Source organism: Ricinus communis, chromosome 2 (assembly GCF_019578655.1).
Source record: "Ricinus communis isolate WT05 ecotype wild-type chromosome 2, ASM1957865v1, whole genome shotgun sequence".
Classification (NCBI taxonomy): domain Eukaryota; kingdom Viridiplantae; phylum Streptophyta; class Magnoliopsida; order Malpighiales; family Euphorbiaceae; genus Ricinus; species Ricinus communis.
The window spans coordinates 6099334-6120110 of NC_063257.1; the positions used below are offsets into that span (position 1 = coordinate 6099334).

Consider the following 20777-nt stretch of genomic DNA (forward strand, 5'->3'; position numbering starts at 1 on the left):
AAAAAAAGCATTTCATTATTTTGAAATGGCAAAAGATTTCAATGTTGTGCAAGTTCAGGAGACAGCCATTTTCTATTTTGTTTATGTAAGACCATGTTTCCTGCTGGAGCGAAATTATCTTCCCTTTAGAAAGAGTTCTACTCACTTAAGTAGAGAATTATTAACATCTAATTCTCATTAGCTAACATAGTAAGGTCACATGGGATCATTCATGCCTGTTAAAAATATAAATTTGAAATATTTATATATTTAATTAAATTTCTTTTTTACTTTTAAAACTGAAAAAGAAAAGAGGGCCAAACGTGATTGGTGAGTAGTGAATAGTAATTAGAGCAAACTATGATGCGATTTCTTGCTTGTTGAAAAACAATTGGAAATTAAGCAGCAGCAAAAAGGTTTTTGTAGTAGGTTATTCATTCTTGCATTGCGTGCTTCAAAAGTTTGCATCTGTTTCGTCATTTTCTACTGCAAACAGCAATAAATTTTTTTTTTTTATTTTTAAAATACAAACCGCATGTCAGCCCATTTGAATATTTGAATTCCCACCAGAAGTGTTCATGCACACCCCTAATACTACTACTAAGAATCCCAATTACTCCCTCTATAAAGAAGCAATAAAAACTTAATGGACAGAATAACTAATACGTGCAAGAAAAGAAAAACTATTGGAACTTGCTAAAACGCTATCGTAAAGAGATCCCCCACTTATAATAAAGAACAACATGAACAGGAATGGAAACCACTGAATATTTCAAAGTGAATTGAAGATTAACAGTTTCCTTGATGTACACAGCAATCTTTAAGTTCTTTACAAAACAAAATTTATCTTCCATTTTCTGCTAGCTGAACAAGAAAACCTTCAGAGAAATAGCTTTCTAAATCTATATGCCACTGTCATCTAAGCATACAGTTCTCTATAAACCGGAATAAGGGAGTCCGCAACCATATCTAGGAGAACCATAGCAGAAAAAAAGAGGTAAAAATCTAAACTTCTGATAACACTAAAACTAAACCTTTAAACAATATGCACATCCTTCAGGTTTGGTTCACATTTAGTCATTCTACACTAGAATATGGAGTTCGAATACCAGTTGTAATGCTTCCTGTCAAACTCTAACAAGCTACCATAAGTACGGTCAGCAACCCCTACGAAGAGAGCTTCCGTATCAGGGCTAAAGGATATGCCAGCAATCTCCCCGAACAGGTCAATCTCTTGGCACTTGATGTAACCAGACTCTCTATCAAAGATGTGAACGAAGTCTGCAGGCTCGGCCATAGCCAGGAATCGGCCATCTGATGTGAACCTCAGGGCTCTTATTGCACCCATATTTCCTTTTAAGATGGCCAGGGACTTGGATAGATTCCTTATATCCCACAACCTACATGTAGTATCTTGATTTCCAGTGGCCAAAATTCGTCCATCAGGGTGCCAAGCTGATGAAAAAGAATAGTCCAGATGCCCTCTGAGACTCCCAGTTACCTTCCCAGAGTTGGCATCAGCGATCAAGCACTCTGTACTGTCCCCAAGGGCTGCGAGCAATTTACCATCTGGGCTAACAGAGGTGTTCTGTGAAGAAAAATTTTAAGCAACCATGTAAGCATGGAGATACAAGACAAAAGTAGCTCAGTGATCACTGGCAAGAATGGCTAATGGAGGGACTCACATTTACGGACCAATCGAAGGAGAAACGGTTTAGACAGGCGAATGTTTCAGCATCAAAAAGTCTAACCAGAGCATCATTGTTTGCAGTCATAATCCTCATTGAGCCACTAGAAAAACAATGTTCAGTAGTCTATTTTATGGGAGACATCAATTATTTCTCAATTTGTAATCTGGATGGGTTCCTTACTTGTGGTCATGGTATATATCCACTGCATTGGTAATAGCATTTTCATCTGTAGTTATCTTTGTGCAGAAAGCAACTCCAGGTTGATTCAAATACTGGCCGAACGAAGCAAGAGGATCAGGACAGAAGGAAAATCATAATGTACTTTCAAAGTCATCAAAATAGATATATTGCCTCCCAACTACCTTACCTTGCAAATAAGTTCTCCCTGAAAGCCACCAGCAACTATTAAGTTTCCTTTAACAGTCATAGTGCTTATTTGCACTCTTGAGAGGGACTGAGCCAACAACCCTGAGCGTTTCTGTGAGAAAAAAATAATTTTAAAACTATTGTTACAGACAAGAAGCAAACTTTTCAACATTAAAAAAGCAGCTTATTCTCAGCTCTAGATCCCAAAGATGTATACCAGGGTAGGAGCAATTGGTTTAGCCACATTGAGTACTTCTCTGCCTCTGCGCAGCAATGATGACCAATGCATCACCGAGTAATTTTGCATAAGGTACACATCATGCTTTGAAGTTGCCCATAGCAGATTCCTTAGCTGAAAAGTGCAAGACCAACGAAACGGACAAGAAAATTATAACTGAATTCAACCATCCAAGAAATAAAATTTCTAAAACTTTGATCCATCTGCTGAAGGATTCAGCTGAACACAGAGATGAAGAATCAAACTCCCAAATAAAGACAAAAAAATCCTAAGGATTAGGACCAAGGCTTGGAAACAAAGATTCAAACTTCAAAGGACAAAAAGGCGCTCACTATGCATGGTTAGAAAATACCAGAAGACTGACCCAATTTGTTGAATTACTTCTGTTGCAGAACTAAGTGTATTCTCACTAACATCACCAAAAACAAAAGGGCGATAAATATAACAATCATTTGTGTTCCAAAATATTTCTCGATAAGTTGGGCTAGTCACCAAGCACCAGCATTCTAATCATAAACTAGCTTTTACTGTGAGTTCTGGACATGATAAGTATAGTGAATAGACCAATCCAATGAACTGCGAAATTGCAAGCATAAAAGGTTCGTCACAAGAATCATATGAGCTTTGATGCATTAAAGAAGAAAATAAGATCCATGAAATTCAACACGAAAAAGGCACACAAAGGTACAGAAAACTTCTAGATGCATATGATGGATCCAATAGAAGTGCAGCATGTAGAAAACAAATTTCGTGCTAATAAGGCCCCTTAAGAATGATATAGAGGCACTACTTTGCTACAGAAAAATGGGACAGAGGCCTCATAAATGCTCGGTTATTTTCCTACCATACCATATAAATAACGTATCCTTACGCGCCAGCTGCCCAGATATAACTTCCACCCTGCTTAAAAAGGCTGAAAGAAAGAGCAATAGCAATCCTAAATGCCAGAGATGGGTTAAAGCCATGTAAAAATTGAACAACCCATGGAAAGAATATTATAGGCAAGTATATATTACATGTACAAAGAAAAATAGCAGGCTATTACCACAGCTTGACATTCCAATAGTAAAAACTGAAAAACATCAGGAGAGTAAGAAGTAATCCAAAGTGACCCATCCAAAGGCAATTAAAGTTGGATGAGGCGGCAGCATATTCATTAGCTACAGTAGCTTTATAGCATGATTTTTGTACTCGCCAGCTCCACGCAACTTTTTTCCTTTTGCTTGATTTCTTAGGATAACCTTAAGGAGTAAACTGCATACTGATTTCAATGACTCTCTAAATATAGCTTGTCTGTGTGTGTTAATATGTGCCTAGTGCATGTGTATCTATTGCATTAAAATTGCATATACGGGCACATATCCATTTAAACAAAATATCTCAAAATTCCTATATAATTCATACACCTACTCAAAACTAGATAGTAAAACCAGAGATCCCGTGTAATGGCATGGTTGTGATGCATAAATACCCATAAACTTGGAGCCGAATCACGCTATCTTTAGAAAAACTATCTGCCATATATTTAAGATTCCACCTTACAAAATTGATAACTTCAATTTTAATAAATTTTGAGAAATTGTGAACCAGTGGACATAAAAAATAAGCATCCTTCAGACGCCATCTGCACAAAAAGGATTCAGTGAATACAATCCTCAAGTTTATACAGCAAGTGTGGGAGCTTAAGTATTTCCATGCCCCGAAACCGTCTACCAAGAGTTAAGTTGTTCAAAAACAGTGAATTTTTAAAACGAGCAAAGATATGTCACCAGATTGCTGGCCTGAAGTGGAATTGGTATGATGGCCGCATTGTACAGTAACTTATCTGGAAAACTTAAGTCAATTGTTGAAAAGTTAAATGCATTTCAGATAACTAAACAATACAAAATGGACCGATTTCGGACACCATACCTCCAACAAGATTCAATCATAGAGTTGCTAAATTGGTTGTTCATAAGTAGAATGGATTTCAGATATTACATATAAAGAGGTCCATAAACTGATAATAACAGAATGGCAAGCCCTGCAAAACCATAAGGCTAATGATGCATGCATAACCAATAATGAAATTATAGGTTAGAGAAGACAGATATGCAAACGCGAAGACTAAAGGCTGAGAAAGAGTAGTGCTAACTTCTAATTTTTGTGTAGAAAACATCTGTCAAGGATCTCAAGACAAATAGTTCAACTAAACAACTTCTTGTGGGAAAACATCTACCAAATGGACTTATGCTACAAAATATGAACTCATCTCTTACTAGGCAATTCAATTAATTTGGTGTAAACACTGTATCGATGATATGATGGGATTGTACAACGAGATTACGAAGTGTTTAATGCATCAATGAAGGTGACAAAAGTTTAAAAGAAAGAAAAAACAAAAAGAAAAAAGAAGTCATTTTAGACCCAAATAAGCAAACTGAAAAGTTAAAGTTTAAAATGCTCCCAAGTATATAAATATATTTTTTTTGGTGAAGAATGAAGAAAGCCATTTGAAGCAGTGGGTACCTGAAAATGAACAATAGTGGATTTGACAAGCCTTGTGTTGAACTGAAAATCATAAAAGTTCTTTCCTTTCTCTACTTGCAAGCACTCCTGTAAACAGCACTCCATATGTACTCGGTAATAATCCAAACCGGAAAAAGAAAACCCTTAGCTATATGTGTTTATAGAAGTCAAGATTAAATTAATAATTCAGGAATAAACTAGAAGAACCGAATTTCTATTCTTAAAAGTTTTTTTTTTTAAAAAAAAGGAAAGAAAGAAAGAAAGCAAAGTGGTAACTTAAACGAACCTTGTGAAGGTCTTGACGAGAGCGAGAGAGATTCTCATAGTTCTTGTACTGCTTTAATCGAGTCTCCCGATACTTATCCCTGGTGAAATTAAGTCTCTCCCATGGTATTCCTTGTATATCCTTCCCATTTCTTGCCTCCAAAGCAGACGTATCACTCTTCGCCTTACCCTAATTAAACAAAATAAATTTATAATCACCATTAGTACAGTTGACAAAGAACTAATGAATCAAAAATCCTTTTGTTGTATTACTCTGCGGTGTCATACCGAGTCGAAATCGTCTTCAAAGTCTGAATCAATGGAATCAAAATCATGAGTTGGAGCTACTTGTGGTCCATCGAACTCGAAGTCCACGACGTCGTAGTAATCATCAACAACGTATTCAAGGTCATCGTTATGAAACTGCGCCATCATCCTACCTTCCAGAAAATTAATTATAAAGATGGAAAGAAAATGGCTTTGCCGAGAAACAAACAGGTAAGGAAGAAAAAAAAAAGGAGAAGAAAGGAATCGGTCGAAGAAGAAGGGATTAGCAGCAGTAGTAGCAATAGCAGTAAATAACAAGAAAGAATCAGAAAAGCGAAGTTTGCTCAAAGAGCAAAGAGACGTTAGGCACCTCTGTCTCTATTTATAATGGCGAAGGGAAAAAGGGTGGGAGAGGAGAGTAAGATGGGGCCTAGTGGTGGACCCTACTCATTAATTAACTAAACCGGGGATGAAATTGAAATTGACGGAACCGGTGGGCTCAGTAGTATTCATTTTCTTAAAAAAAATAAAGAAACGGCCATGTCTAAACGGAGGAGTTCGTTACCTAATTTTTCTTTTACCCGCTTTTCGCTGCTTCGCTGGTGGGTTTGAAATTGAAATTGTAAAATGATGTCGGGACAGTTATATATATAAAAAAAATACAACTAATAAGTTGCTAATTCAATTTTGCAATCTTCCAGTATTCCTTTTTCTGTTTTTTTGTTTTTTTTTTATTACTCATTGTTTAGCTGTTTGCTTTCCTTTTTTCTTTTCCTGAGTATTATTTCTTCTATAATAATAATAATAAAATAATAATTAATCAAATTATTATTATTATTAAAATCAAATGCAATGTTGATAGATATGTTCCATGGTGATTGGTAAGTTATATTACCCAAAAAATAATTCCCAAGATAAATTTTTTTATATGATTAGGTTGAATTTCTAACAGTTATTTTATAATGAATTGTATTATATGCTGTTTGAATTTGTATGAACTATCACCAATTGAAATTTAATTTTTATTAAATGAATGTAAATCAGTTTTATTAAAAACAAAATAGTAATCAGCTATTCTAAAAAGCTACATCAAACATATTTTTTATATAATTTAAATTAGTTAAATATATTAATTTTTTTATAAAATAATAATAAAATTGTACATATATACTATCCTTTCTTTTAGAAAAAAAGATAAATATATCTAGATTTTTCAAAAAAAAATTATAAAAGGTTTAAATATTTCCAAGATTTTAAACACACTAATATACTATAAGGGTGAGCCACTTGACAAATCTTTAAGAGGAGATTTGAAAAACTAAATAAAATAATAACTATTAAGAAAGCCAAATTTATCAATCAAATAGACCATAAGTCAATTGATTCATTTAAGAAAATTTATCCATTAATCGTTCTAATTAAATAGAAAAGGTAATTTTAATAACAAATTGATAAAGAATGAAAGTGGAAAGGTGATATAAGATTAAATCAATAAAATCTTATTTTTATACTTTTTTTAATGTAAAAATAGCAAATATATACTACTTTGATTATGTCCTAATTTAAAAGTTAAATCCATCCGATAATAAAAGGTATAAATAATTGTTACGTGTAGAACGCTAATTGGAGGAAGTAAATCGTAGAAAAATGTGAGAGTGGGTAACAAATCACTAATATGCATGCTCTTGTTGTTGCAGGGCGTAGCTATAGAAAGACAAAACCGTTTCGTTTTCAGTACCCACTGTACCAATAAACCACTCTGCTGAACTTCACTTTACTTGACAATTCCCCCAACTGACAACGTTGTAAAAACATACTACTTACTAGAGCAAAGTGGGGCCAGAAGCCGCTATTACCCTGTCCACTATTTAGGATATGGAGAGTCCACGTGGTTGGCTCACCTCACTCCTTTCAAAATCATGGCATTCTCTGCTTCCTCCACGTGCCTTACCGATACTTCCCTTCATCCCTTTGGTTTTTTCTCCGTCCTACTACGGCACTTAACGGCGGTCATCTCATATCTTTACTTCCGGAGTAGTCAGACGTTACGTTAGAGCTTGTTACTTTCGCTCTGGTCATTCTTCATTCGTCTTGGGGTCGGTTGGTCTGGGCCCACTGGCCCCATCTTATGGATTTGGTAAACTGTCCCGCTTTATTATGTTGATTCATCTGATACCACACGATTTATCCCAAAAAGGAAGAAAAGAAAAATCTGATACCACACGATTAAAATGGAAGACCACCTGTCATTATATTTAGCAAGCCAATAAACCAATTACTTGCAGTTAAGCAATCAGTATTCTTCCTGATGACTGATGCCTTGTTGATCAACGGATTTTCCTATGATGTCTTTTCCGGAGTCTGTGAAACTTGTTTTATGCTATCGCAGCTCCACCAAGTGATGCAGGAAGCCAACAATTAATTATTCTTAGTTCATACACGCTGTAGTTTATTTATTCATCTAATCTGGAGGTTTCGATTCCTCAAATATTCAACCGCCTAACTTAATTTAAGCTTGCATAATTTCTACAAATCAAAAGAAATTATATAATAAAAAGATATTTGAAGTCAGTACTGCATCATGTCCACTTTCAAGAATTATTATAAAATGAAACACAAAAGATTGACATCCATTATAAGGCCACTCCTGAATCTAATTAAATGAAAATTTATGGGATTTTTTCCCCTTTGCTGCTAACACATGTTAATTAGTCTGTCGGTATTCATGATGGTGTTAATTATTATTTAAGGGAAGATCTGTGATCAAGCTGATAAATTACTACCCTAAAACAGCTTTAATCTAAAAGGATGCGGCTAAATAGCAAAATAATACTCTTGATTCTTTTTGGTATCATTATAATATATTACCGCTAAAGAAGTTGCACAAATTGCCGTCAAAAGTTTTACAAAAATTTCTCTCCTTTACCATTCTAATATTCAATAATCAATACCAAAATTTCTCTCTTAATTTATGTTTAAATATTAAAAACTAAAATAATTTAATTTTAACAGTTAGATAATTAATCCAATTTAATTTATAGGACAGTCAAAACATTACACGTGCATTCTATATGAGTTGATAAATAATCAAAAAGTTTACCAAATCTAAAAATTATTTTAACCAGTCGTTTAGTCGTGCGTTGCAGGACTGTTGATATTATTTTAATTATAAAATTATATTAATAGATATAGTTTAATAGAATTTTAATATTAAATATTAATTTATAAGCTTTAAGAAAATAATAATAAAATATTTTAAAAAATAATAATATATATGAGATTTTTAATAATTAAATTATTAAATTTAGGATAAATTATTTTTATTTATTTAGTAAATATATTTTATATTATTTTATTTACATAATTTTAAAATAGTAATCGAAAAATATTTTAAAAATAATTAAAAGAATAAATATTTTTTAAAATTTTAAAATAATTAAATACAATTATTAAAAATATAAAATTTAGAATTTAAATTGTAATTAATTCTAATTTGAGATATGAAGATTATTTTTAATAAAGCAAATTACCCAAATTTCTCATCATTGGGAAAGAGAAATTAGCACCACCCAAAATTTTTATTATAAAATAAATATTACCTCTTGTTCGCTTCCAACTTTTACCCATATGACAATGACGAGTTAAACCATAAAGAAGTCGAGTTCTGATAATTGTTCACTCTTTCTCTTGTTTTAAAGAGTTTGAAGATACTGGTAAAATAAGATCTTTGCACATTTAAAAAAAAAAAAATGGAGCTTGACATTCGTTTTAGTCATTCATTGCTTAGAGAATGACGGTTTTAAAAGAGTCGAGTACTATTATTATTATTCTCATTTGATCTAACATGAGATCATAAGAGATTATAGAATTGATGTATTTTATATTTACGGAGTGTTTGGTTAAAATTTATAAAATTTATATGTGAATCTAAAAAATTTATATACATTAAATAAAGTAAAAGTTAATTTAGTATTACATATAATTAAATTTGTGTAGAATTGTTTATAGCTATACTAAATTCTAACAAAATAGATAGAATTTTCAAACGAATAACCGTTAGATATATGTCCTAAAAGTTAATTACACTTTTGCTTTTTGGTTCATACATTATGATATTACTATGAAATGAGTATCATTTTATTAACGGCAGTTGCCTATCATTCATTTTTGTAGTAATTTAATTATTGAATGAGTTTAATAATATTTATTAAAGATTCCATTCTCAAGAATTTAGAAAATGAGTGACAGATGATCTTTAGAATAAATATTATAAAATAGTTTTTAGTTATAGGATTAAATATTGGACAACTTTAATCCGGAAGACTAACGTAATGCATTTAACCCTATGATTAATATGAGATACTAATATATATATATATATATATATATATATAAGATGATGAGTCACATACCATTTAGTATGAGTTACTAAGTTAATCATTATGGGTAACTTGTGAGACAAAATGATTGAACGTGACTTGAAGAAATAATGAATCACATGGATGATTTACTTAAGTCGCTGATTCATTATTATGTTATGATGGTGTAATTAATCATCAGACCTGAGGTGACAGAGTTGTCTCATGAATATGTAATTGAAATTTGCTTATGCTTTAGGTATCCGTTCATACCTAGAATGGGTACTTGCAGATGGTGCCTCCAGATGCATATGCATGAAGGCAAGTGTTTATCAATAAGGAATGCATTGCCTTGAGTAAACAAGGAGAATATTGTATGCGATTCGATAACGTCTTGACTGAGAAATTCTTGGTCGAGGTAATTATGATAATGAAAAAGGCATTTTTGTATTAATCATATTTAGTCGAGATGTATCCTGGATTTGGTTATAAAATCAAGTTAATTTGACTATTCCATGATCCTCACTTGATCAGAAATTTGTTCAATAGAAGGATTTAACTATATAGTAATTATAAATAAAGGGTTCATGGATGATCAATGCCTTTATTATTAATGGGTAACTATAATATGTTGCTAGACGTCACTTATAATTTATGAAAACGATTGAAGAACAATTATTTAATTGTTTTCTTAGTTGATTAAAGTGTTTTAATTAGTATTAAAGATTTTAATATTAAATTTCTATTACCAATTAATAATTAACCTAAAAAGTCACACACATTAAGATCAACTCAAGCATGATGTTGGACTTGACTTGTACCTCGAGTAGGAATACTAGCATCTTCCGAAGTTAAAGCCCGTAAATGTCTAACTGACGATAATGTATAATATATAAGTGTTATATATAGAAGGAGCTTGACACATATCATCACAAAAGAGTCTGTAATAATATGTATTTGTACAGCAGCTTGACACGTGTCATCATAAAAAGATTTATGATAGCATGTGTTAGGAAAGCAGCTTGACACGTGTCATTACCAAAAGGATTTATAATGATATATGTCAGGAAAGCAGCGTGACATGTGTCATCACCAAAGGGTTTTATGATGACATGTGTTAAGAAAATAGCTTAGATACGTGTTATCACCAAAAAGGTTTTATGATGACATGTATTAAGAAAGTAGCTCGACACGTGGTGTCAATATAACTTGACGCGTGTCATCACAAAAGAGTCTTATGATGCTATATGTCAATATTGTTTGACACATATCATTACCAAAGAGTTTTGTAATGATATGTGTTTGTACAACTGTTAAGGATTATGAATCCTTAACAATTTATAAGAGAGTTCCTTACTCCTATTATCAAAGAAGAAGAGATAAAATTTGAAGCCATACAATATTTTAGTTTTAAATAAAAAAGAATAAAATTAATATGCCAAACTTTTTATTTATTTATTTTCAGCATAGTATAAATTTAAGATTGAGAAAAATTGGTGATAGATATACTTACGAATCCATTTGTTGTTTATATGAATATTAATAGAGTTTACAAAATACTCAAAGCTTACTTAAATAGTAAATACTTAAATCTAAAAAGTAAAATAAATGATCTTAATTATACTAAAAACGAAAAACAATATCCTAATCATTTTAATCAACTGATTAATTATCTTCTAAGATTGCACTTCGACTCTGAGTTGTCTTGTTTCTATTCCAGAATTCTGACTCCGAATTCGCCTTCCAAACCCGTTTCAGCACTAGCAAAAACATATAGAAACGGATAAGCTTTCCAGATATATCCACCAATTTCGTTATGACCCATGTCTCGGAAATAAATGGTGCACTAAGGAAAAAAAGCAAACAAGAACAGTCTGTAAAGATAGAGATATATAGTGCACTGATTTTCACACATTGCTGCATTATTCTTTTGTCCTTTTTATCAAACTCTTAACGCCAGCTATTTCAAGAAGCTTTGGTACATATAAAGCAAACTCTATCGAATGGCGCCAATATTCAAGGTTTTCATGATATCTGGAAAATGACAGCACGCATGCAATCCGAGGGGTTTTCCTATTTTCCTTTGAAGGGTTCTTTTTTCCCTCTATTTTGTGATTTTGCCATCTGCGTTGCCTTGTGCTTTAAGTAATTGACGAACATCGATCTCTAACACGAGATTGGATGCATGTCGATTCCATGAAGAACACTACATCATGTTCTGGATAAACCATTGCTAAGCAACCTTCCGCCAGATACAAAGTATTGCTATGTGCCAACCATATATTGGAGGTGGAAGAATATTATTGTTGGTTTTGAATTGAAGTAGCTTCTCTTTCCCTTTCTTGTCTAATTATCTATTTTTGATCCCATCAGTGCTATTAGAACTAGTTGAGCATTCCCGATGACACTAAAACTTTTACAAGATTGAATATCAATTTTTTAAAACTTTATTAATATTTACTATTATTGAGTTATAAAGGAAAAAAAAATCAATTTTAAAATTTTATTTAATATTACTGTTGAAAATTATGTGAATTTATGATAAATATTTTTTAATTTTCTCTCTGTTGTCCCATATTAATAAGCAAGCAACACTTGTAAGTTTGGATCCTTTAAAGTACCTACTTTTGTAGAATATATTTTATTATTATTATTTATTTGTTTGTTTACATACAGTTTTTTAATATATAATAGCTTATTGTATTGTTGGTCTTTTTGTTATGTAGTGAAGATAAAAGACAGATGATTATTAATAATAAAAGAATGTGAGAAAAAGCATTATAGAACGAAATAGATAATTACACAATTACTAATTTAGATAATAATAAAAATAGATTAGTAATAAACATGGTAAAGGATGCTAAAACTAATTTTCCAGTTAAATATTATACAATGCAAAGAAAAAGAAAATATATCAAAAATAAACTTGAAGCAAAATAATTCATTTATGTATGTGGTGGTCCAATCATTTTCTTTTGAGCTTGGGGCTCCATCAGCTTTCTGTCCCTCCACATGGATTGCAACCATGGCTGGACCATGACGTTTAGTTCCTTAGTGTTTTAGGCTTTTGCCTTTCTTTCCGGATCGAAGAAAAAGAAAAAGGCATATGAACAAGTTAAAAATTATTGTTGATACATATCGTCTAAAAATCATTTTATTGAAATATTATGTGGGCACGCAAAATCTTTTGACTAGGAGAAAAACAAATTAACGAATTAAGAATATAACTTCATTTTAGAATGAGCATGTATAATTTTGTCAAGACCAGTGAATGCGAGTCAGAATTTAGAATTTTAAACAGGTACAAACATGGCTCTTTTTCCTTTTTTAATTTATTTGGTCGGAAAGAAAGTTTCAAAAGTTGCAATTAAATATTTCAACAATTCTCTTTTTTCATAAGAAAATGCAATTGTTAATGTCAATAGTTGTATCCGTTCTTTTATACAATAATTTAAATAATAATAATGAACAGCTTTCATGTCTTTTTCATTGCTTAAATAATTTTAAAATTTAATTAGAAAAAATATATTTTTATATGTAATTACAAAACCATTGGACAAGTTTTCATTTTCATTTCGTAGAATTATCTACCAATTAGATATATGATAGAGACAGAAATTAAAAATTAATCTTCTCTAGGCTGATAAGGTAGAAAAATAATAAATTCTGTGCAAGTGATAGTAACGATCAAATATATTTTATTGGACACTTGGACCAATGGAAGACTGCAATCAACAAACATTTAAAATGCTTAATTCTACTTGAACTTTAATATATATTAGTTTTGAATTGTTTTTTTTTTAAATAATCTTATGATACATATTTTGATAAACTTCGTAATAAAAGATCAAAAACGTCACCGTACTTGTTACTTTTGATTAATCAACCTTTGAAGAATAAATAATTAAACTATTTTGAGAATACATTGAATTTGTGGAGTGTTTTATTGATTTTCCCACTTAATAATAACAAAGAATTAGTGTATCTTAAGATTTAATCCACCGGTAAGTATTTACCTCAATTTGGAGCAGAGTCTCACATTCAAATTTTTATTTATCCTTTTATAATAAAAGAAAAAGCAATAATAAGAAATGGGTAAGAAAGCTAAAGATCTATTAATCAATTTATAAATGCTCTTTACTGGTTTATTTATTTATTTATTAATTAATTAAATTAATTTTGTAATAAGAAGGGTTAAAAATATCAAATACTTCAAGTGCAAATACTGGGAGTTAGTTTTTGACCAACTACTATACCTAACTTACCAGCTAACAATTTCTGAAAATTTTAATGTTATTTATTTAATAATTGAAACAAAGATTTGAGATAGATTACTTGTTCACATAAATCACCGACATTTCATAGTATGAAGATTATAAGGAAGTAGATAAGATAATTTATAATGACATTTTTCCTTTTTTTTGGGGGTTCAAAAGAATTGATAATGATTTGTGTCTAATGAGAAACAAGTAGCTTTTATTTAGTTGGCTTACCTTTTTACAAACCTAATGCACTAAAGAGATAGTATATAATAATTATATGAGTTGGAGTAATTAGAAAGTTGCACTTGTGGATTAGATCCTATTTTAAACTATTCAGTGAAACAGCAATTTGCAAATATCAATTAGGTCATATGAGTTTATGAATGTAATAGGAAAATTTAATTTTTTTTATAATTTAATAAATTGTGAATTATACGTTACGAAGTAACTATTTCTTTATACTTGTAATAGTGATGAAGAAAAATTTAAATCCAAAATCTTTCTATTTCTCAAAAGTGAAGTACCTAATTAGTACTTTTTAAGGGTTTTGAACTTGAATCCCATGAATTATATTGAAATGGGATGTGCCGAAAAGAACCACCGCACTGTAGACAAGTAGATGAATCATAGAGAACCCAGTTCATTTTTCACTCAATTGATACTCATTTGGCTGGTGCCCTTTCAGACAATGAGATCGCTGCTTCAATAGTTCAACAAATGATGATTCAATTTTCAAGTACAAGCTTTTATTTTTATGTTTGATGTTCTTATGTGAGAAATATAGGCTACGGACGAGAGCTTCGACTATATCAATAGCTGTAAGCTATAGGACAAGGGTTGAGGTACGGGCCCTAACTCAAAAATTTGAAGCAATTTCTGTCGTCAAGCCCAATAAATGTGTTCTTTCCTGTGCTGACTTAAGGTGGTATATTATGGGCGATGGTGAGATGGGATCGAGAAATTTTTGGTAGAATGAGCATTGTTTAATTAATTTGTTTTGCCATTGCACTTGATACGTTTGTTTAAGTAAATGATAATTAATTATAACGTATCATGTAATTTGCAGTTGTATCTTTCGTAAAAACTATATATAAAGAAAACCAATTATTATGAATTAATACATAAAATAACTCTTAGAATGGAGAGTTAACTTTATTTTTATTTTATCATTAATTCATATTTTTCAATTAACTGAACGCATTTCAAATATTTTTCAATGATTCGAATAGAAAGAGATTAAGAGGTTAAAAAGTTGTTATATCAAAATAGAATTGATATAAAACTTTTATTATAAATAGAAACAAAATTGACAACCTTTAGCAACGAACAGAAGTCTTGATATTTAAAACTGAAACATCTACCATTGCATGGCTATGCAGCTTTTGCACAAACCCTTTAAATTCTTAGTACGATCACCTAATATAGACAATAACATGAAAGACACTTAGCTAATAAAACGGTCACTTAAAGAACAATCAATAAGAATAATATACAGAGATGTTAAAAATGCTAATATAGATCTCAAGAAATGGTACCACCATTAACGACAGCAAGAAAAACTACATATAATTTATGGACACGAAAGTCATGTCAATATGACAAAGAACTAGATAGATTGAATGAACACTGAGTAAATCAGGTTTCTTTTTGTTTGCTTTTCTTTTTTCAGCTTTTATGGATGCTGTAAACTCATTTGAAAAACTTATGGTTCAAGAAGGATAGAAAGTCTCTGAGTCTCCCTTGATAACTGAGTAGATGGAATCAAAACCACTAAGAAATTGTTTGTTATTATTATTATTGATGATGGATCTCTCAAGCCTTTTAAGAAGTCAAGTATGATTGCTAACATCTCATACAATTATTGAAAAACAGAAAGACAAAAGAGTAGACGCGGTCCTGTTTAGAGAGAGTATCGGTAATGGAAACTTAAAAACATGTTAACTATGCAAAATAGTTCCTTAACAAATTGAATAATTGTTTCTTTTTGAACTAGGAATAATTTAAAGGACTCGATAAGTTTTCAATAAAAGTTTCAAGTGGCACTTTTTTTTCCCCATAAAGTAGAATGTATTAAGCCCATTATTAGTCCTTGATTTTACCTTCTCCAAAACCACTATTCTAATTACACGTTGTTCACAAGGTGGGTTCTGCCATCTTAGCAGAAACACCAATGATCAATCAAGCAATAACCAACGGTTCACATGACTTCACTTTCCTTCTACTTCAGCAACTTTACTCATCACTCGTCACTCTCACTTCACTTCTCCACTTCATTAACAAGAAAACTTAGAAAGCTCCATAATGAAACCCCAAAACCTCTCCTTTTTCACTTTCTTTACTATCTTCCCTCTACTAATCCTCCAAATTACCTCGACTGAGCCTCCATTCTCATGTGATCCATCAAACCCATCAACAAGTTCCTTTCTTTTCTGCAAAACCTCATTACCCATTTCCCAAAGAGTAAGGGACCTTGTTTCTAGACTCACATTAGACGAGAAAATTTCCCAACTCGTTAGCTCAGCTCCGTCGATTCCACGACTCGGGATTCCTGCTTATGAGTGGTGGTCTGAGGCATTACATGGTGTTGCCAATGTTGGACGTGGCATTCATTTTGAAGGCGCTATTAAAGCAGCCACTAGCTTCCCTCAAGTCATTCTCACTGCTGCTTCTTTTGATGCTTACCAATGGTATCGCATTGGTCAAGTAGGCATTTTAAATAATATTCTTAACTCTCTTTTAACACAAAGTTACAACTTTAAAAAGTGATCAAGTCTTCCACTGTATTTCATTCATGACCATCTTGCTTAATTTGGATGTCAAAACAATATTCTTATTGTATTTCATCGTCAGTTTTTTGTTTGAAGGTGATCGGAAGAGAAGCAAGAGCAGTGTACAATGCAGGGCAAGCTACAGGGATGACATTTTGGGCACCGAATATTAATATTTTTAGGGACCCAAGATGGGGAAGAGGGCAAGAGACGCCTGGAGAGGATCCATTGGTGACAGGGAAATATGCAGTTTCATATGTGAGAGGAGTCCAAGGTGATTCTTTTCAAGGTGGGAAGCTTAAAGGGCATCTTCAAGCTTCAGCTTGTTGTAAGCATTTTACTGCTTATGATTTAGACAATTGGAAGGGTGTGAACCGCTTTGTGTTTGATGCTCGTGTAAGTTTTAGCCCTGATCACCCCTTCCTAGATCATGTTCTTGTTGCTTTCCTTTTGATTTTGTGCCTGTTTGTGACTGAGTTCAAAGATGCTCCGCTGTGGAGTTATTATATTTCACCTGAGTTATTGGATTGGTGAATATCAATTTCGATTTATGTTTATTCGACTTTATATGGATACTGCTTAGGTTAATGAAGCATTGGCGGTAAAAAAGAGAAGAAGAAAATCCTAATTTGAAACATATAGAAAGGTTATGCATATGGTCGTAAATCCTGCATTAATTTTTAAGTGAAGATGACTTTGAATTGAAAATCGATTCTTTATTAATGCTGGTCAAGTCACTTTAAGAATTTCTAGTTTATTGGTTCTTATAATATGGGATGATAATCAGGCGTCCATGTGTATGTGTAAACAGTGTTAATCGTCCAGATCAAGCTTGCAACATATTTGTACTGTAGTGTAGTATTGGATTAGCATGCGGTCAAACAACTATCTTTGTGTCACAACTTCAACTTGAGCAAAATATACTTTGCTAAAAACAAAATTGTAGTAGAATTTCTCTTCATCATACCTGCTTATTTATTTACTTTTGATTAGGTGACTATGCAAGATTTAGCAGACACATATCAGCCGCCATTCCAAAGTTGTGTTCAGCAAGGGAAAGCCAGTGGGATCATGTGTGCTTACAATAGAGTTAATGGGATCCCAAGTTGTGCAGATTTCAATCTCCTCTCTAGAACTGCTAGAGGGCAATGGGATTTCCATGGGTATAAAAAGGGCTTCATTTACATTGCAATTAAATTCGTGTGAAGGGTACTTTAGTCTATATGAAGTGTGAATTTGGTTGCAATTATTGATTTGTTGATTATCATTACATTACAATAATAATCAGGTACATCGCCTCCGACTGTGATGCGGTCTCCATCATCTATGATAATCAAGGATATGCTAAGTCACCAGAAGATGCTGTAGTTGATGTGCTTAAAGCTGGTATGGGACCTACCTCCTGTTCCTCTTTGTCGAATGTAATAAAGGGAACATGTGTTTGTGTTTTTTTAGCATAGACTGGTAGATATTGCCTTATTTCTATTCAGGCTGTCAGCATTATCTCTGGTTCATGAATTGAGATTTTGGACCATAATGATCTTATGGTCTAGTGTCCAGTCAACATACATAGACCATGGTTTTGCACCAAAAGTCTACGTCAATATGTAATAGGTCCATACTCTACATTATGGTAGTCCTATGAGTGAACTAGTGTTTGGAAGCTTATTATAGTTGAGTTTGTACCCTCTTTTGTAACATTGGATACTCTAAATTTACTTTGGTGCTCTAGTGACTGGACTTCTGAGTCATGACTAAGATTTAGATTATTGCATTAATGCTAGGAGTATTATTACTTTTGCCTGTTCTAGAACTAGTCTTTTTTCCTCACTAGTCCTTGTAAAAGGGGTGGAATTTGGGTGCATTACTACAGTAAGCAGACTCGCTTCACATGTACTCTGCAGTGAGCCTGCATTTGATGAGTTGTTTGTAACACATAATCAATGGAAGTTGGAATAAGGTTTAGCTTCAATTTAAATGAATAAATATTTGTATAATTAAAAGCTGAAATTCATGTTATTGCATCATATAGTCTGCATTAACAAGAAAAATAACTGTTCTATGAATGGATCAATAATGTGATGGAATATTCATTGTTCTCACATTGTCTTGGTTCCCACTTGAATATATGTTAGGACATAGGGGATGCAGAGAATTATATGCAGACATGGGTATGGGGCATATCACTCTTAAGTTAATAAATAAAATAGTTACTCTTTTTCAGTTTCTGATCTTCAAATTTTATAATATGCTGAAGAATTAAATTTTCTTTTTTAATTAGATAGATCATAAGATACCTGCACTATTCATAAGACTTTTTATTTAAGAAATTCTTCAAAGGAAGTATGTTTCTTTATTCTACAATCGTGTTTAAATTTTGGTTATCAAATAACTGCAGGCATGGATGTCAACTGCGGTTCATACTTACAGAAACACACCAAAGCAGCTGTGGAGCAGAAAAAACTGCCCGAAGCTTCCATAGACAGAGCCCTTCACAACCTCTTCTCTGTAAGAATGAGGTTAGGACTTTTCAATGGAAATCCAACAGAACAGCCTTTCAGCAACATCGGTCCTGATCAAGTCTGCTCCCAGGAGCATCAAATACTAGCTCTTGAAGCTGCCCGTAATGGCATTGTCCTTCTGAAGAACTCTGCAAGACTCCTCCCACTTCAAAAATCCAAGACTGTCTCTCTTGCTGTAATTGGTCCTAATGTAAATTCTGTGCAGACACTTCTTGGAAACTATGCAGGCCCTCCATGCAAAACTGTTACCCCTCTCCAAGCACTGCAATACTACGTAAAAAATACTATTTATTACTCAGGTTGTGATACAGTTAAATGCTCTTCAGCTTCCATTGACAAGGCAGTTGACATAGCAAAAGGGGTGGACCGTGTAGTTATGATAATGGGCTTGGATCAAACTCAGGAGAGGGAGGAGCTTGATCGCTTAGACTTGGTGCTTCCAGGGAAGCAACAAGAACTGATAACCAATGTTGCAAAATCTGCAAAGAATCCAATTGTTCTAGTTCTTCTTTCTGGCGGTCCAGTTGATATATCATTTGCCAAGTATGATGAGAACATTGGAAGCATTTTGTGGGCTGGTTATCCTGGTGAAGCTGGTGGGATTGCACTTGCTGAAATAATTTTTGGTGACCACAATCCAGGTCAATTTATTGGCAATTCTTCTCTTGAAAAAATTGATATGTTTCTGCATTTGCATGCAAGAAATAAATAAATCTATTGCACAAAACTTATGGTTCTAATGGTTAACTTCATCTTGGTATGCAGGAGGGAAATTACCAATGACCTGGTATCCCCAAGAATTTGTCAAAGTACCAATGACAGATATGAGGATGCGACCTGATCCCTCTTCAGGATACCCTGGCAGAACATACAGATTCTACAAAGGCCGGAATGTTTTTGAGTTTGGCTATGGCCTCAGCTATTCAAAGTACTCCTACGAGCTTAAGTATGTCTCCCAGACCAAACTATACTTGAATCAATCTTCAACAATGCGCATAATTGACAACTCAGATCCGGTTCGTGCGACATTGGTTGCTCAATTGGGTGCAGAATTCTGCAAGGAAAGCAAGTTCTCAGTTAAAGTTGGAGTAGAGAACCAAGGGGAAATGGCAGGTAAACATCCAGTATTGCTGTTTGCAAGACATGCAAGGCATGGAAATGGGAGGCCAAGGAGACAGTTGATTGGATTCAAAAGTGTGATATTAAATGCAGGAGAAAAAGCTGAAATTGAGTTTGAACTGAGTCCCTGCGAGCACTTTTCTAGAGCTAATGAAGATGGCCTAAGGGTGATGGAAGAAGGAACACATTTCTTGATGGTAGGAGGTGACAAGTACCCAATTTCCGTCGTCGTTTAATATGGGGATTATTTGTGTTGGTACCGTTACAGTGACCCACGAAATGGGTGTCTCAATTTAAGAAGGTTATGTATTTTAAGGAGTATATAAAGATGCATTGCACTTCTTACTTTATTATAGAAATTGTATGTAAACTTTCATTGACCTTAGTAGCCTTGCAACCCAGAATAGATATCATCCGGTCTTGTAAGCTTCCGTA

At 32.8% G+C, this 20777-nt stretch overlaps 2 protein-coding genes across 11 annotated transcripts; one reads left to right on the top strand and one right to left on the bottom strand.

Moving 5' to 3' along the window:
• Positions 1 to 723: 723 nt before the first annotated feature.
• On the bottom strand, positions 724 to 5675 carry LOC8263044 (uncharacterized WD repeat-containing protein C2A9.03). Of its 7 annotated transcripts, none has more exons than XM_002513847.4 (8): positions 5335 to 5675; positions 5069 to 5236; positions 4783 to 4869; positions 2254 to 2388; positions 2038 to 2148; positions 1851 to 1942; positions 1665 to 1770; positions 724 to 1567 (listed from the first exon to the last, which is right to left on the bottom strand). In XM_002513847.4, the coding sequence occupies exons 1-8, from the start codon at positions 5479 to 5481 to the stop codon at positions 1067 to 1069; spliced, it is 1347 nt and encodes a 448-aa protein (XP_002513893.3). In that variant the 5' UTR covers positions 5482 to 5675; the 3' UTR covers positions 724 to 1066. The 7 variants fall into 7 exon arrangements, with proteins under 7 accessions (XP_002513893.3, XP_048226669.1, XP_048226671.1 ...); XM_048370712.1 differs by lacking the exon at positions 5335 to 5675 and adding an exon at positions 3124 to 4297 and having other exon boundaries at positions 5069 to 5087; XM_048370714.1 differs by lacking the exons at positions 5069 to 5236; positions 5335 to 5675 and adding exons at positions 3124 to 4099; positions 4186 to 4297 and having other exon boundaries at positions 4783 to 5044.
• A 10381-nt stretch (positions 5676 to 16056) lies between these two features.
• On the top strand, positions 16057 to 20777 carry LOC8263043 (probable beta-D-xylosidase 7). Of its 4 annotated transcripts, none has more exons than XM_002513846.4 (6): positions 16057 to 16636; positions 16798 to 17097; positions 17695 to 17864; positions 17990 to 18087; positions 19100 to 19864; positions 19989 to 20777. In XM_002513846.4, the coding sequence occupies exons 1-6, from the start codon at positions 16235 to 16237 to the stop codon at positions 20576 to 20578; spliced, it is 2325 nt and encodes a 774-aa protein (XP_002513892.2). In that variant the 5' UTR covers positions 16057 to 16234; the 3' UTR covers positions 20579 to 20777. The 4 variants fall into 4 exon arrangements, with proteins under 4 accessions (XP_002513892.2, XP_048226711.1, XP_048226710.1 ...); XM_048370754.1 differs by having other exon boundaries at positions 16478 to 16636; positions 16784 to 17097; XM_048370753.1 differs by having other exon boundaries at positions 16495 to 16620; positions 16784 to 17097.